This window comes from Haemorhous mexicanus, chromosome 4, assembly GCF_027477595.1.
Source record: "Haemorhous mexicanus isolate bHaeMex1 chromosome 4, bHaeMex1.pri, whole genome shotgun sequence".
Taxonomy (NCBI): domain Eukaryota; kingdom Metazoa; phylum Chordata; class Aves; order Passeriformes; family Fringillidae; genus Haemorhous; species Haemorhous mexicanus.
Window position 1 is genome coordinate 19,149,363 of NC_082344.1, and position 18,714 is coordinate 19,168,076.

Sequence of the window (18,714 nt, forward strand, 5' to 3'; positions counted from 1 at the left end):
AGCTGTGGGGTGCCTGGGGGTAAGTGTAGCCTTAAACACATCTAGGAAGGTTGTCTCCCTAAGGGCTACCAAATGACACTGGAGAATCAAATGTTTTGGTATTGAAGCACTATACACATATTGGTGAGAAAATCTCTTACTTTTTTCTCTGAGGTCCACATACAAAGCTGTGAGGCACTGCTCTCTCCCTGTGCTCTGCAGTAAAGTTCCAGTCTAGTTGTGCGTAACAATTTCTTTGAAATCCTGCTGATAATGATAAAATGTTGCTGTTTGACCCGGGTGTTCCAAATGTGCCCAGGCTGTGTTTTCCTGTTGTTTAATGTAGTCTGGCCATGTTATTATCAAAACCATATCTAGTCTAACAAATTCCAAGATAGTTTAGTTTGCTACCAAAAACAAGGCAATGGAACAACATTCAGAATGTGTTCTATATTTAATTCTTGAATTCTGAGCACACTTGTTTGATTTGCTGCCCAGTCACGTGTACTTGACTGCTGCATGTACTTGGTACTGCATTTGAATACACACCTGGAGGGACAGGCTCAGCCCCTTGGTAGTGGCTTTGCCTTTTTCTTCCATCTTTTACCAGTCTTTGTTGCCAGGAGGACTGTCTTAGATCTCATTGCTGCCACTGCAGAAATCTAAGCATGTTTTCCATACATATATTCCAGGAAAAGGGGAGAGATGAAGGGCTGAAGCTTTGTGCTAGACTCTGGTATGAGAAAAGTTTCTGCCAAGTGCTGCCAGATAGGTGTCCTTCCGAGGTGGCCTAAGCATTTCTTATTTGGAATTCTCCTTGGAAGTGTAGTCTCTCAGTATTCCTTCAAGCCCAGTGCCATGCAGAGTTGACTGAAATTGTACCTGCCCAATAATAAGTGAATTTGTTGTTTAATAGAGCTAATATGTACAATTGTTAACTCAAGTGATGCTGCCCATGCTCTTGTACTTGCCCTGTTAAGAGTCCTGGCAGTGACTTTCAGTCACATCTCTTGAGTTGATGCAAACATGGAAAATTTGTCTTGTTGTTGATTCTGCTGCTTTTGAACATGGTCTGATCTTACATTTCAATACATGGCTAAGCACTTACCTTTTGAAAGGACTTCACTGTGGATTTTATAGAGAGCTCTCCCCTCATGGTAATGGTAAATAGTAAATTTACTAATGGTAAATGCAATGAATGGTTTGCAAACACGTGCAAATCTGAATTTGGAGTATTACAAAGACATGGAAATGTTTGTGTGTTTCATTGTTTCATTTCAGCTGGCTGCAGACAGTCTGATATCTGTCGAAGCACAAAAAGACCAAACACTAAAAAAAGTGTTGCAATAATAGTGACTAATAAATGTTTCAAATAGAAAATGAAGAGCCTGGCTGTAGCATGTGTCAGCACTAATATTTATTTGTATCATCCCTCTAAGGATTTCAGAGTGCGTTTTAAGGGATGAATTAATTTTGACAATGCCCTGTGAGGTATGTATCCCTTTGATAGAAGGGAGTTGGAAGCACAAAAGTGTTTAAATTCTACAGGGTTATGCTACTAGGTATGTTTAATTACAAATTGGAGCACTTGATACCAGTTTGTTTAAACTGAACCAGAATCACAAATATAAGCCCCAGGTTTGTGAGTATGAGAAGAAATACTTCTAAGTTTGTTTTGTAGGGGAAATGTTTACAAAGAAAACTGCAGATAGAGTAATTGACATATGTAAATCCTCCCTTGCTGAGGCAAATAATCTGGATGATTGTATCTTAACATGCAGTCTTCCTGGTTTGTTTTTTTTTCCTCTTCTTTTGCCTGTAATGAGTGTTTAATCATCTGCTCTGGATAATTTCTGATGCTTCAGAGAAAAGGAGTTAAAAATTGTAAACTAGTGTACTCCAGAACTGGTGGTGAATTATGACTTTTGCACATGACTGGCTAAACAACTGAAGTATAAATTTTGTCCAAGGTTGTTGTCTTAGTCCCTGTATGTGCTTGAGATTATTTAAAAAATCCAGATATCTTCCAGATGGATCAGGAAATAATAAAAGAAGTCTGATAATGGGCAAAATACCATCATCTATATCACTCCTTAACACCATTCCAGATACAAAATTTCTCCTGGAAGTGGAATTGCAGCCTGTTTTAAGTAAAATAATGTGATATCTCTAGATGATCCCCAAATCAGGGTTGGGAGCCATGTTCTAGGTCTGTATGGATGAGTATGGTGTGTCTTTGCCTTGCTGCATGAAAGTGTCAGTTGCACAGCTTCAAATACACACTGATTTAATTCACACTTGTTGAAGAATTGTTTATACTACTCACGCTTCCTTTCAGCTATGATCTCTGGCAAGAGAAGCTGTTTGGACTTGTGCCTCCTTTTTTTTTTTTAATGTTCAAAAAAGAAATGCTGATGAGAGAGAGGTGTTAAAATATGTTACTGTAGTTTACAAGTGTCAACTATAATGTTTTATTTAGCTGTATCTATTCAGATGCTCCCTCCACAACATGGAGTGCCATATGCCATTGTCCCTGTTAGTGAGCAAGTCAGCAAGGGTTTCCCAGTCTGCATTTGCTTTTGTATTTGGGCCACTGAGGAGCTGTGGTCCAGTGCCATCTTTTATTGATAGGGCCAGCAGAGGAGGAATCTAATGAAATTATCAAAGCTTTGAATTAATTATGAACTTGAATAAGAAAGCTAAGCTCTCTAGAGCCAAGGATCTCATTACCCATTCATTTTCATTGCATCCTCTTATGGAGCAGAAGGCAGGTTCAGCTACTGCTCCTACCCTGATTTTGGACTTTATTCAAACTTGCTCAACTCACTAACAGCCTCTTGTTATTAATCTGTGGCTGGAAGTGTCCAGGGTGATTATTTTGACTCTAAACCGGCATGTAAATGGTAGATTTCCCTCCTCCCTTTCCTCTTACCATTGCCATGTGGCTTTTCATCATCAGACTGGCTGCCATACAAGAGTTTCTGTTCTTTCTTGGTAATTGGGGAAAGCTATGCAAGACTCAAGTTTTAACTTCCTGGAATTTAATGAGTTCATATTAAGAAATAGTACTGCTATCTTATATTTCCTGGATATTTAGGTAAGCACAAACACTTCTTAAGTCATTATGAAAATTGTTTATTTTCTTATTTTAAAAGACTTTGGAGTGAAAAGTAATGACATTTTGGCCTCAGAAGTATGGGAGATTGTAGGATTTATTTTTGTTGGGTTTTTTGTTATTTCTATTTTAAATTTGTTTATCAAGCTACAGGATATTCTCTCTGTCAATACTTTATTATGATGAACTATTAAAACAGTTTATTTACCAGATTAATATTTCATTAATTTTTTTAAAAGTGTATGAAAATGCAGTATTTTAGTTAAATCAGGTAATGTTTATTTTAATTAGTAGGTCAGTATATGAAAATGTTCCTGGCAAATTAGAGGACAAGTAGTGAGACCAAGCTTCTGTGTAAAATTCTTAGTTCTTGTGGATATTCCTCTTCAGTCTATCGGCAAGGATTTTCTTCTCCTCCTGCTTTTGTCCCTTTCAGCACATTATTTATGAATGCGTAAACCAGAATCCATCAGTCTTCATAAGTTACAGGCGACTGGCAATTTTTTAAGCAGTGGCTAACTGCCTAATGGTCTCTGTATGTGTGTATTTGGAGAATCTAATAGCATGGTGGGTGGGGGAAGGACATTTTGTTCCTGCACTGTAGCTATTGCACCACTGGTGATATTTATCCTTTTTTTCTTTCTAGGCAGCTGCAATATTTAATTCAGCTTTTGGAAGTTTTTTGGTAAGTAACACAGTATTTATAGCAAGTGCTTTAATAGTCTCATTTTTAACAGTATCATTGGTGTGTTTGGATTTTTTCACATAATTGTTGGTGGATTCAGATGGCAAAAATTTGAATCATCTTCCAGTTTATTTCACCATGCCCTTAAATATGGATATTGCAATTTCTTCTCTTTTTGTTAAGCTCTTGAGAAAAGTAGTGAATAAATTGTCTCTGCTTGTGGTAAATTAATAATGTGTAAACACATCTTAATTTTCTCCTTAATGGGTTAACAGAATCTATTATTATGCAGATGTTTCAGACATGGGCATCAATATATTGATTTTTCTAATAAGACCCATCAAATACTCATTATTTTCTATCAAGAGGCCATGGATTTTGAAAAGAAAACATGACCCAGCTGATCAGAGAGTAGATGCTAATTTACTCAGTGACTTGTCATTTGTTTAGCATATTTTACTGTCAGTGAAGCCACTCGATGTCTCTGAGGAACACACTGAAATAGCTGGATATGGGAAAGCAATCAATCCAGCTGGAAATATAACTGTTTCTTTAAAAAGCAAAAGCAGTGTTTGTGGTCCTGATGATCTACAAATATTTGGAAAGGGCACTGTAAAGAACACTAAATGTATTTATGAAGAAAGGAAGAATAGATTTCTCTTACTGATGTGTTGCTTAGAGAGATACTAATGAATGTTAAGTGAAAAATTATGTGTTGACTGATTGTTTATAGGCAGCTAATAATTGAATTTGCTCTTACTTAAATTTATGCATGTTTAGAAGTGTTTATGATGCCAGTCTTGTGTCCCAGTTGTATACTGTGATGTATAAAATGAATGAACGATAGAAGAATCCAAATTACAAAATTGGAATAAAAACTGTGAGTACAAAATAACTCACTTTTTATTCATGGCTTTTTTTTTTTTAATTTTATGAAAAGCTGACTTTTAGAACCTTAAGTATATGGAACTGTACTAGCAAGAGACAAAGTCACATGGCATTTTGCAGTTGTGTTGTGCTACTGCATTTTTGAGGGACTAGGCTGAAGTTAGGAAGGTGGATAGAAGATTTTTGGGTATGGACAACCTCTCACATATTTGAAATATCAGTTCCCAGCTACTTGTCCTTTGTGTTACCTGTAATATTCTCCTTCTATGGGGCTGCCTCAAACTGTGGAAGTGTAGGAAAAACTCAGAAGTCTGTAAGTGTATGTGTGTGATATTTTCTCTTGTTGCTTGGCACGAGCTCCTGGTTTCCCTGCTGTCTCCAGCTTTCAGTTCAAGAGGTTTCTGTGAATACCCAAAGGCTCAGTTCAGCTGCCACCTGGAGATACTTTTTGGCTTCAAGTATAAATTTAGGCTCCACTGCATCTGACTACAATGCTGGCTCCTAGTAAATCAACAGAGACATATTTTCAATTTCTAGTAGCTGTTTGCAGCTCTTTGAAGAAATCTGAGCTCAAGAAGCTGACTTAGTTTTGTTTTCATGTAATACTCCTAATTTTGGTTTTGGTCTTAGTTCATGATCCTTGGAAAGTTCTGCTTACATGTAATTACCTCATTTCATTTTTGTTCCCTTCAGGTCTTTTTGCAAATGTTGGAGCAGCATTGCAGTAAACATTATTCTTACAAAGCTCCCAGAAAAGACTTTTCAAAAATATTAAAGATCAGCTAGAATGAAACCATAGTACCAGCTGATTTTTTCTAATTACTGATTTATTTTTTTTAGAATAACATGGTAAAGACACTGGTTGCTATTAAATTACAAATGTATCTGCAGATTTAAGCATTTGTTATGGTAATTCTACTTTGAAATCATGATTATGTAGGGAATACATGTGTATGACACAAGGCAAATGACAAATATGTTTACTGAGTGCTTTGTTCTTACAAACTTTTCCAGTCATGAAATTGATAGCATAGACCTTGTGGTTGACATGTGATAGTAGGCCAGGGTCAGTAGTAAGTAGACAGAGTTGTTTACCAGTAGTTTCACAGTGGTGTGGGTCTACCTGACCTTGAATTGAGCTGCTCCAAATGTGGAGCACCGGCCAGCATGTGGTCACTTACAAAGTAAGTTTGCTGTTGAAAAACTGGCAAAGCATTAAGTACATTTGTGTTTGTGTGTATATATATATATATATATATATATATATATATATATATATATTTGTTTGAAGTCAAAACCATTCTATAAAATGCAAAAATAATTGTCATGTTTCTGAGAACATAATGGAAGGTCCTGGTGGAAGTGGTTTTGGGAATCCATAAGTTTTTATTGGTGCCTAACTTATGGATTTGGCTGTGGGTGGAGAACCTATGTCCTTCCTGTATCTTCAATTCAGGATGAATCTAAATCACATCTGCATATTTCTTAGGAGTGTCTAATGATGAGCTGTATGTGGACAAGCTTAGATGGAGTTACAGACCTTTGTGACCAAAACTTTATGGGGATTATTTGGAAGGCTCTGACCTCAGCAAGGCTGGAGTTTTTCTTGTGTTCCTTGTCTCACCATGTGTAGCATGTGGGCAGGTTATGGCGCTTGTGACAAAGCCAGGACAGTGTTTTCTCTTTTCAGACTATGCCCTGTGGGCCAGTGCCTGTGTGTGATAGTGTCAAACAGGCTGATTTAAAAGGGCTGAAAGATGTGCTTTGCTGATTACTCTCCTGCCCCCACTACCTTTTTTTTTCCCTTAAGACTAGGAAGTAGTGTTGAGAAGTTAAATTAAAGTAAGTTGTGGAACAAAATATTTGCAGGAAAATACTCGGTATAATGTTAGAATGATACTGAGATCAGCTTATTTAGATGAAATGGAACATCTTGTGATATACAAGATGTAGAAATGCCAAATATGTCTTGATGAACAGAAATGCACTTAGATTAAGGACCTGGGGGTGTTTCCACTGGTAAAGAGATTTACAAAAACTGCCAGCCAACCACAAAGTAATTCCTTTTTAACTTCACCAAAGTCCATGTTCTTATAAATATAGAGACAAATCAGTACATGGAATGATACACTACATATTTACATTATTTTATTGACTTAGTTTAATAATGTCTCAGGTCTAATTAAAACCCAGTGTTTGAAAAAACTAATTGTTACAGAAAAGTGTTTTTATATAGCTAGATTAGTAATAACTAATGCTAGATGAATTCAATTTACATAAATTTCAGCCAAGAGAATATTTAGGCTTATACCACAGAGGATTGCTCTGAGCTGGGTTGTTAATGTCATTATCTCCTCCCCTCATTTAAGCAGTTTGGTTTACAATAATTGTGGAACATAAGAGGAAAATCTGAAATCACTTCTCAATGGGGTTTTAATATAATCTGGTATTGTTTTACTCATACCAAGTGGTTGGTTATCCTAAGGTTGCATGCACATGCTAAGATAGAAAGCACTGTGTTAGCTGCTTCCACTTGGAGGAGAGGATCCTTTGCACCTAAAGGCTGAAGAAATTGCCTGGAATGTGAAGTGTAGGTCTACTGGAATTGTTAATGTCATGTGCATTGCCATGCTTCCGAAGCATTTCTATTCTGCTTCTAAAAGAAGAAGACAAATTCTTGCAAATGTGCAAATCACAGAGCAATAGGCAGGAGACCGCAAAACATGCTGTGCTGATGGTTGTTCCATGGTGTTTGCCTGACTGGTTCAGCTCCTTTGACTTTGTCCACCTGTCACTGAGGCTGCTCCTGCAGCAGAGACGTGCTTGGCTGAGAGCTGCACTGTTTGCACTGACAGTGTAATGCCTTGTGTGTGGGACATGGACTTCCAGAACACTGTGTCCTCACAAAATGCTCTGCACTGCTAGACTGGACCAGTCTTGTCTAATTTGTCTGTCTCTCATGAATCTCCTTTCTGCTTGAGACAGTGGGCTGGGAATCCCATAAGAATATCCAGCCTATGGTGTGAGTCAGTGTAGGCTGGTTCTTCAGTACCTTGGGGTTATGAACAGTTAGTGTGAAAGGAACCAGCTTTGTCTTCCACAAAGAACTGAAACTGAGATCTGAAGGTCTGTGGTGACAGGAGGTTGAGAGGAAAATAGAGGATTCTGGGGACTCTGCTCTGGTGACCACTGGGCCCCTGAGAAAACAGCAAAGCGTTGTTTAAGGCTTCCTCCAGTGCTGCTATGGATTAGCTTTTCTTTCTCTGTTGAAACATAATAGATGAAATGAGATGCTTGTCAGGTGCCCATCATTCCATTAATCTCCTTTGTCCAAACTAAGTATATGTGGGTTTTTTCTGTTATCTGACCATCTCTCAGAGGGGACAGAGCTGGTTCATGCCGTTCAAAAAGCTCAAACAATTTTTGGAGCTGCCACATGGCTCATTAAATCAAGGGTAGTATTTTTATTTACATTGTCTTCCAAATGCAAGCTAAAGCTAGCAGAGAATAAAGTTAGCTTCTCACATACACCCAAAGCTTAGGTGGTTAATAAAAATGTATGGAATTCTTATCTAGTCTGCTTTAGCAGGCATAATGATTTACACAGCCTGACAGCACTAGTGCTGCAAGTAAATGCATTAGTCATAGTGTCCATTTTTCTTGCAAATTTGTGACACAGATTTAATTATGGGAATGACCAGCAACTTACAAATCTAATTTTGGTAGGCTGAGCCAACTTTTTTATTTTAATAACAATGGATTTTTTAGCAATGATTTCATTACCATTTAAAGAAATCTAACCATATGGAAATAACCAATTGGCTGAATTTATTTACTTTATTTTACCTTAATGGATGTTGAATGGTTTAGGTTTATTTGAGGCTTTTTTTACTATATTTTTTTTAATCTTTGTTATTTCTAGGATAAATATCCTTATCTGTCTTAAGCATTTCTAGTATAAACATTGTAAATATTTTTCTAAAATCAGCACATGTTTGTATACCCTTTGTTCCATCTTAATTGTGTCTTTGCAGTATGAAAAGGGGCAGAGCAGTCATCTGGGATTCCCTTTTTACTCTGCTAGCTGTTTACAAAGAAATCTTGCCAGGAAGTCTGTTCACAACAGGTGCTGAATTCTAGATTCAGTCTTGTTTATTTTCAAGTGGAGCTGCTTTATGGAGAGCCACTGCACTCTCAGAAGTGTCCCCTCTCGCTCTGCGAGCAGTACAGTGATGCTGCGGGTCTGCGCTCTGAATTTGATCGGGGTACTTCTCCAAGTCCTGAGCAAGTTCTCCCTCCTAATCAGCCACTAGGGAAGGCACCTTATCCTTGAAGGATTGTTTTTTGCATGAGTGGAAGGGGATGGCAGATCTCTGCAGCTGTGAGTGTTTGGACCAGATAGTATGGGCTAGGCAGGAAAAATTTATAATTTAAATAATCTTGGGAGCCAGTTATGTTGCTTTACTGTAAATTATTTCATGGTTGGTGCTCAGATCTCTTGTTGTTGTTTAATATCCTCATTTTGATTTCTGCTAGCTGGAGCTGAAATTTCAATGTAAGCTTGGGCATAACTGGCTGTTTCCAGGTTTTTTGCCAAGTAACTTCTCAAAGCATGGAGACCTTCACTCTCACAGTGTACTCCAAGTTCCAGTGTACAGCATGCCCAGCTGAATACCTAAACTTGAGTAAGTTTGTACTGTTTTGGTACAAGCAAGGCAGAATAACAAAGCTTCCTGTGAAAGACAGCCTTTAGCACAGGCTTAAAGACATACATGATTATTTTCATGGATTGCTGAGCGTGTGCACCTATCCCAGTATTCCTTTATTGATCATCTCTCTCCCTCCCAAAGCCAAACTGACATAGTGGGTGTCAGATAGAATGAGATGTAGAATTTTTTACTAAATAAAACAATAATAAAAAAATCTGCCTGTCTGTGACTAATGCTGAACTCCTTTAAAAAATTATAAAAAAAAAAAAAAGTGTAAAGGTGCAGGTAAGTAAATGGGAACTTGTTCCCAAGGGATTGAGAGAAATTGGGTAGAGGGATAACTGGAAATGTGAGTATTGGAACACCCACTGTGTGGTCTCACTGATGACACAGTTCTGAAAAGAGATTTAAGTCAGTAGGGATTTGCAGAGCCAGCCAGCACAGTTAACAAATAACAACAGTGCTGGTGGTTATCTTTGATGTGTTACAGAGAAGGAGGGTAGGTAACAATAACCAAGAGGAAAGCAAATGTGCTGGCAAGGTCTCAAAAAAGACTGTCCTCTAGAAGGCCAATGATTAGTCCCTGTATTTTTTTTTTTACAGTGGTCAAGAGGAAAACGCCTTGAAATCTACCTAATAACAAAAAATGAAACCATTAGCTGTCAAATGTGTAGAAATTATGTGGGCTGTAGTTTGTCTCAGGGCTTTCTCAGTTTTCCCATTAGCTTTTGCTACTGATCATTTAATTAATCTTGCTTGGTCTTATGGGACTCAAGCAGTCAGTTCTGCCAAAAAAGTTTGTTTAAAGATAGCAATAAGTAGGCCATTAAATACATCTCTTTGTATTGTCTTTGAGGCCAAAAAATAAGCAACTGCTACCTTTCCAAAGATAAATATTCTGCTTTTCCCACTTCCCCATATGACAGCAGACAGGATTTTTTTTTTTCTTGCACCTACTTTTTTTGGTCAGCAACCTCATCTAGAGCCCTTGCTAGGCACAGTACTCAGTGATAGCTTTTGAGACAGTAGGCTGAATCCTGCCCCCATCATTAGTGTTTCCATGGATTAGCAAGCTTTTAGGAAAAGAGAGAGCTGAGGATATATGTGCCAGTAGCATTTCTTGAGTTAGTAAAACAAACAGCAGAAGTGGATGTTGCTGGAGAAAATTCAGAGGCAGAACTCAGTCTGTTTATTGCACTTTGGAAAGATGGTGTGAGAGTTGAAGCTGCTTCACTCTTCCAGTCCAATTGTCAATTCAGGAACTGCAAGGTAGAAGGGAGAGAATGTTCTATAGCCAAGACTGGACACTCAAAGTATCTTAAACTTTGTGATCTGGCATCTTTCTTCTGATCACATAGCGTTGGGAAACTGAAAATTAAATGTCTCTGCGACTGTGGTGCAGCCAGCACCAGAGTCAACATTGTTAATGGAGAACAAACACTGGAAATTTACAAGAAGCTTGATTCCATTTTAAGTGGAAGCTAATGAATTAGAGAAACAAGAGTGCCTCTCTTTGGTAACTATTATTTGGAGAACATATAGAGAAGGAAATATATGTGTTTAATATAATATAATCAGGTGGTTGCTTGGATTAATATGTAAATCAAATCTGTGCTGATACAGTTTTAGCATAAAATCAGTTTGTCTAAGATTACTTATGTCATAATTAGCAATTTGTCATTGTCTCCTCTGGTATGAAAATATCATATTTTTGTCAAAAGAATATGCTTGTTTTGGGCTATTTTTTTTCTGGTTTTGCTTACTATGATTATTGGCCAGAACTTGAAAGAAAAAAATTAACACCAACCAAAAACCACAATTAAAAACAATTGTCCCGGGGTTGAAATTGTGTACAGATCATAATGTTGAAAGGTCCTGGGTTTAGTTTGTGATGTTTTCTTGTCTTCTGTATTAGAATGGTTTCCTGTTTTTTCACTCTAAAATAATGAAAGTGATATTTCTTTCTGTTAATTTCATCTGTTCTGTTATAAAGTAAGATCAAGGTGTCTGACTTCTAATTAAGTCACTGAACTTTGTATTGTGGAACTGTGTCACATCACTTAAAATTAGTTTTAAAAAATGTTTGCATTGAAAAGCTGCTATATTTGCTTTTGACAACTACTTGGAGAAATATATGTGTGTTTTTAAAAAAAAAAAGTGAAAATGTACACTACAAAACTTTGAACAGTTTATTTATAAAGCAAGACGTTTAAAATTCTTGCAAGAATTTAGTTGTGTCTGTGGGAACCAAATGTTTGAATTTATTGGTTCTTTATGTTAGGTAGGTTGGTGCATCAAGTAGAAATTGAGAAGGGAGGCAATGTGAAAGACAATTTGGTTTTTATTTTGCCGTCTCTAGCATCTTTTAATACTAGAAGAAGCATTCCTCTGCATTCCTCTAGGGCTGTGGTTGTACACAAACATGTAGTCATTTGGCCTGATTTAAGGGTAAATGTTCCCTGCAGACAGATTTGGAAATGCACAAAATATGTAATTTTCTCCCTCACTTTTAAAAAATTCATCAAAAGGAAATGAAAATGTTTTTAGAATCTGCTGTTAATGTTCTCCCCCAAAGTTTTAGCTTCTGATTGAAATGGAGCAATGTTCTTTCCTCTGTGTTGCAGCTTTTAGTCACCTGCATAAGAAAAGTATGTGTGGGGTGAGAGGGAGTAGAGAGAAATCATCCTTTCCTTGGGAATAGGGAATTTTAGCCCTTGATTAGGACTTTGAACTAGTGCTGCTGCAAGGAGCTGTTTCACCCAGCAGCTGTGTGTGTACTGTAAAACACGAGCTGGTGTGCTGAGCAGTCACCTACACGAATCCATCAGGGAGCACAGAGCTCTTTCTCCTTCTCTGGCCACCGAACATGGATTCAGTAGCTAGCAAGAGCTGAGTTCTAGCATGTAGTGCAAACAGCAGGACCAGTGCTGCATTGTTCTATACAAATCTTCTTTTACCTTTAGTTGACTCTTTGTGGGAGGAACATATCCAAACCACATTAATTTATTAAGCTTTCTGATCCAGAACAGGTTAAATCTCTGCCTGGGTTTTTTTGTTGCATCTCTTCTCTATCTGGCTGAACGGTGCCTGTTCCAAACTCGGCGGTCCTCAGTCTCTAGGGGTGAAAACAAGACGGATGTCATTATTACTCTAAGCTGAGGGGCTGGAAATCATTCCCCTTGCTGTCAGGGTGACAAATACTGTCTTAGTGGAGGTGCCAGAGGTTAGGTCAAAAGCTCTTACAAAGTCTTTAGCTCAACTAGCAAGCAAGGCATGTTTATAAAACTGGAGCTTCCTTTGGAAATTGTGTTTATTCTTTATTGTGGGCTTTTTAAAAGTCAGTTTTGGGAAACCATCATGACCTTCATCATGAGCCAGGAGTAGTTCATGAATTCTTTTTTCTTTAATAGCTATACTTGTGTTGTTGTGGAGAGGCTCCCTTCATTATTATTCTGCCTTATCTTCTTTGTAGGTATTTCAGCTTTCATCCTTAATGGCACATACTTGAAAAGACCAGTGATTGTGGAGGAGGGAGGGAACTGTTTTAGTTTATTATCTGTCACTATTTGGCTTCTTTTAACACTGTTCTGTCAGTGGCATAGAGTTTTCATTTTAATTTCTTTTAAAAAAACCCAAAACCATAAATGCCCAACAAAAAAAAAACCCACCAGCCCAGCAACATCCAAACCATCTTGGAGGTAATGAGGCTCAGGCTTGCTTATACAGTTTATCACCTTTTGGGCATGGCACGCAAGCAAATGCACTTCCCAGCATCTTGTTTTCTTCACCTTCATTCCAATTCTCCACCCATTTCTCCTCCAGATTACTTTCTTGCAATTGCTGCATTGTTGTTTCTACTTCCTAAAAAAAGATTGTATGACAAAATTCTTTTTCTGAGATATTTTCTGATGGCACCTTCTTGGTTGCTCCAGTGTAACTTGTTGCAAGGATGTTTATGTGCTGACCTTTCCCTGAGAGCTGGTGGAAGATCAGACTAGATGAACATCTGACTTTATTTATGACAAAATCAGTATTCTCTACAAAGGGTGAAATGATTGAAAACTTGTAATTTTTTACTTTCCAAGAAAAAGGATTATTTACACTTGTATCTAAATTAGGTGACCGTGTCAGATAGAAAATTTTGCCCATTGATATATGAAGATAGGTTTTTTAATATTATTTTCTGTCTTTCAACCAGAGTACTGAAAGCTCAGTGTGGGACACTTTCCTTGAATATATTTATTGGTATTGAGTGTTTAACTTGGCTGAGACTGTGCATGACTGGGAACAGCTTTTTGCCTCACATAAACCTGCTGGATGAAAGCTGCAAATGGTTTCACCCCCTCTGCCTACTCTTTCCACATGCACTTGTACTGTGCTACAGGTGCCAGCATTGATGCCCACCTGAGGGGAAAAGTTATTCTGGCTTCTTCCCCCTGATGCATTTGAGGCAAGTTCTGATAGTCTGAAAATGGCGCACCTTGCTATGCCTCATTGCTTAGTTGGGGTCTACTTTCTTAACCACATTTTTACTACTATATGGAAAGCAAATGTTAACTGTTTGAAGGAGAGCTATATTACATAGAATTAGATAACACGAATAATGGGAAAGGGTTTTTGAAAAACTCAAGCCTTTTAATAAAATGGAATGTCAAATATATGAGCATGTCTTTCAAGCAGTGATCAAAAAACGTGTGAAAAGTTTCATATCCTTTTAAAAGTCTAATGATTATCCAATATCATGAAATTTTTTTGTTGGATGGACAGTACAAAGATGAAAGAAAATTTTATAGATAACATTGCACTTCACAGCTGACTGAAGCAGGTGTTAGAAATGCAGATTAAGTGTACTGACTAAAGACTATATAAATTTGAAGTGAAAATGCCACTGGTCTACTTGCAGCGCTCTGCACATGTGAAGTTTCAGATAGTTAAATTATTAATTTTATTGTGTGAGATAGCACAGCAGTTAGGGAGAAGGTCCTTGTGCATTTATGATTTAACTTTTTCCTTGTAATCTTTTTAATGTTAAGTGATGAGCAGCTGACAGAATTTGCTTCCATGTTGAGTTTTGCTTGGAAAGGGAATACATAATGCAGGTAGATAAATCCACACTGTAGGTTTATTTGCCAGTTAGGTGTTTTACAAGAACATGAAGTGCAAATACACAGTTGTGGGTAAATGCAATTTCTGTAAAGGAAGGAAACTTAATGTTAGCAGTGTTGCTGTACAAATCTGCAGACACTGGGAAAACTGAATCTGGTCCTTCCACACAAAGTGGCACAAGGTGTTAATTTGCAGGTCAGTCTTTTTTGGGTTTCACAGGCTTTGTGTAAACATTATTGTCCACGATGTACAGGGTGGTGTGAAGCATGGGAGGAAGGCATTGGGAGAGGAGTGAGGGTGTTTCCTTCCAACAGCTCAGTAACTTGCTAATAAACTGTACTAGACTGTGAATTTAATTTTGTCATGACTTATCAGGTGCCTGGAGCTAGTAATCAATCTGTAAGAGGTCTAATTCTTGGACAAATTAAGATTGGAAGTGGATTGGAAGACAGAGTCTCTTAAAGTGAGGAGCAGTACTGAGGCCCCTGCTCAGCACAGGGACTGCCAGGGTTGTTCTCACCCCGAACTCCTGCTAGAAAAGTCTGGGGGGCCCCACAATAGCCCAGCATCTGACTAGCAGGGGAGACAGCAACAGGGACATGGTGCTGTCCTTTGTCACCTAGAATGACTGTGAGGGAAGGAGAGATTTTGCAGGATTTATTTCTTAAGTAGTCCCTGGATCTGCTGGTTCTGAAAGTATGCTGTTATGCAAGAACTGCCTCTTTGATTTTGGTTTTTTGTTTGTTATGCTTTGGGGGTTTTTTTTACATAGACAATACTGTTTTGTCCATCAGCTCACAGGGCATGGTACTTGTATTGGCAGCAGTTCTGCTCTGACTGGAGGAACAAGTCCATGGTCTGTGAATATTCTGTATATGCTTGTGAAAGCTTGGTTGTAACGAGTGAAGCAGATTTTCAAGAGTCTGTCCAGTGCATCCTGGGAAGTAGACAGCATGCAGCTGGCAAACCAGTCTTTGGAAATTTGAAAACGCTACAAATGGGTCTAAGATTTTTCCATGCATGTACTTTATTTTTTCCGTAAGAACTAATAAATCCCAGAGGTTGCACTGCTTTCCATAAGCACCTAGACACAGCTCAATTCCTTTCTAATTTCTGATAACTGGTGCTTAGAGACACATGCTTTTGTTCCTTCAGTGGTGATCATTGGATCTTTCCCTGTGCTACAGAATGGAGTTCCCTACAGTGGGTACAGAATCATATGAAGTTGTATTCAGTCCCCAGACAGGCCATTTGATGCATTTGTAACACAGATAATGCACTACAGTGAAGCATTTAGCAAAATAACAGTGTCAATTTTGCTGTAGCCTTAACTCTTGTTTAGCATTTTGGTAAGGTTTTTGTGGTCATTGACTTTGAAAAACAGCGTCTATCCATTTCCTGACTTTGAAAGCTGATTAACACAGAGTAAAAGACTACAGATTCATTTTATAGACGCTGTAGTGTCCCCAACAAAGAACTGGTACATGAACTCATGTATAAAATATATTTATTACTATTGCTTTCCATATTTTTAGTAGGTAGTTAAAATACAAGCTAAGAGCATCACTGTAACACAAACAGCTTGCAAAATAATAAAATCTAGATGAAGCCTAATATTTATAGAGTATTGCCTTACTGCCTAGTTTAGTCACTCAGTTAATAAAAGTATGGTTTTGCTGCATGCTTTATCTTTTTCCTCTTCCCCCCTCCCTTCCTAATTGCAGTGTGGGCTTCCCAGCAAAGCTGGCCCATCTGCCATTTTGTCTTGCAGTTTCAGAATCCAGTCAGTGTGTATATGAAATCAAGTCAGAGAACTAAAATAGAATTTCATCATTATTATCATTTCAGTTTGCTTACCCTGAAGCAGAGTTAGTGGAGGGCTGTTCCTCCCCATGAACATGAAAGTCTGTCAAATTGTGATCTGTCACTCCAAAGACATTTGGAGAAATATGTTATGAGAGTCTTACTACGTCAAGCTGTGGCATAATTATTGCACCATAAATGCTTACAAAGCATTATGCTGGATCCTTTTTTATTTTTCAATCTGATTTCTCTTAATTCTTGGGATTAAAATTGTTATGCTAATTCAGACAACAGCACAGTCCGGTGCCAGCTGAACTTGTATTGAGACCATCCCAAGCCAGTGTTATCAAATAATTCACAGAAAACTATAAAGTCTGTAATATATGGTAGGAGGTATAATTTGTTTTATTTGCTGTTGGTATTATTTTGTAAGCAGTTAGAAACCCTCCACAGCCTCTTCTAAATAATTACTGTGCTTTCCTGTAGGAGCACTAAAGGGCCATGGCTGATAGAAAAAAACACTACGATCTTACCAATAAAGCTGTTCAAACACTCTGGAATAGTGAGATATGCATTAGGACTTCTAGGTGTATCTTTTTCTGCAGGGGTGTCCCTAGGCTGTCCAGTTAATGTTTTGGTCATGTACTTGGGCCATGGATTTCCTAAAACCCTGTCAGAGTAAAAAGTTTCTTTCTCTTTGGAGAACTAGTGAGGGGATGATCCATCAGACATCAGAGCTCGGTCAAGCACTGAAATGTCCAAGCAGATTAAAAAGAGGTTTGTGACAAAGCAGGATATTGGGACAGAAGAGCCCTGGAGAGAGGAGGTCTAAATTAAGATGATCCACTGGATAAGCGAGAGAGGATGGGCAGATCTCTGGGGATTGTACTGGCTTCCATGCAGAAGGAAGAACAGCAAGTTCTGGCTCAGCCTGAACCAGGGCTGTCCTGAGTCAGCCCCGACCTGGGGGCTCCTGTATCAGGAGCAGGGTGCACACACCTCAACTGTCCTGCAGATTTATTCCCTCTGCACCATTGCCATACATCCTCTGCCTACATGTTGTTCTCACTCCTGAGGTTTCTTCTTCTTTTTTTCATCAGAAACACAGAAGGCCTCATCCAAATAATCATTTGAGAGCCAACATTAGCATAACTTGTTTATGCTGAGATGGGAACATAACTCTTCAGCATGTTAACATCAAGTAAAAGCTGCTACGGTGAAAAACTTTTGAATTACTTTTTCCATAGTGATTCTGTTTACAAATATCCCAATAGAAAAATAATTGGTTTATGACATTACATGATGAAGTTCAGTTTTCATGGGCAATCAGGCAATAATCTTGTAGAGGATTTGGATGCTGTTCTCTAGGTTTTACAGGGACTGTCTTAAATCATGGTAAAAAGCTAATCAGCTGGACTAAGATGTTGAGGCATTCCTTGTGCCATTAAGATTCTTTCTGATCACCTATATATTCATATTATTTCAATGCAAATATAACAAATTAAGGAATTATTTTGAGGTGTTCACCTGCGCTAGATTCTGTACTGCCTGATCTTTGTAGGGGAGCATTTGTCCTTCTGCCACTCAGGAGCTGTAAATGTACAAATCAGATTGTACATTCCTGGCATAGTGAAAGTACAATGTGGGCAAACTAAAAGCATGTGGACAGAAATGTTTTTGAAGTTTTTTTCTGCAAATTATACTGTAGTCTAAGAATTAGGGCTTGGTCGTGAAAGGAAGGTTTTTCTTGTCTAATTATTTCAAAGCCTGTTTGAATGATTGTGTCCATGTCTAGAGTTTACCTTAGATTGGCTACTGCAGAAATGCCTGAATTTACCCTGTATTACACAGATATATACCACAAGCATTTCAAAAGGATTTGTTCTTTCCATGCTTTCCACTGACATGTGCAAAAGGGGATTTTTGCTCTGCCATCCAGTAGTTGTGCACGTAACTGACTGTGTTATATACAGAGCTATTAGCTTTGCACCAGTATAAATATTTGAGTCATGCAGCTTTATTTCTTAGGCCATAAGCTCATACTGCCTGTGCTGGCAGTAACATCTTGCATAGACAACATTACTCTCAGAAGCTGGATACCTTTCTTCCCATCCCATTTTATAATGTGTTGAAAACACCACTTTACATGCACAAGTAATAGAGAGGGGGAGAAAAGAAGCCTTTCAGTGTAATTCTTACAATAATGTCTTTATAGGACCCAGGATTTTTTTTTTTTTTATTAGAAATGCTCAGAGTTTTTGTTGTGTAAATTACAGAAGAAACATTCCTGAAGTCCTTAAGAAGGAACCATTTTCTCCTGCATCATGATAAATGTAGCAATTGAGTGTGTATACTAGAATAGATCATATTGAACATCCCCTGAGCTCCGTTTGCAGACAAGTCCTATCTCCACCATGACAAAATTCCCA

At 38.0% G+C, this 18,714-nt stretch overlaps 1 protein-coding gene across 1 annotated transcript in view; it reads left to right on the forward strand.

Moving 5' to 3' along the window:
- SLC10A7 (solute carrier family 10 member 7) overlaps nucleotides 1–18,714 on the forward strand; it is a 139,805-nt gene that overhangs the window by 42,299 nt on the left and 78,792 nt on the right. Inside the window, exon 5 of the mRNA XM_059843969.1 lies at nucleotides 3,741–3,779. Within this exon, the coding sequence (XP_059699952.1) occupies nucleotides 3,741–3,779 (39 nt within the window). The remainder of the gene's footprint in view (nucleotides 1–3,740; nucleotides 3,780–18,714) is intronic.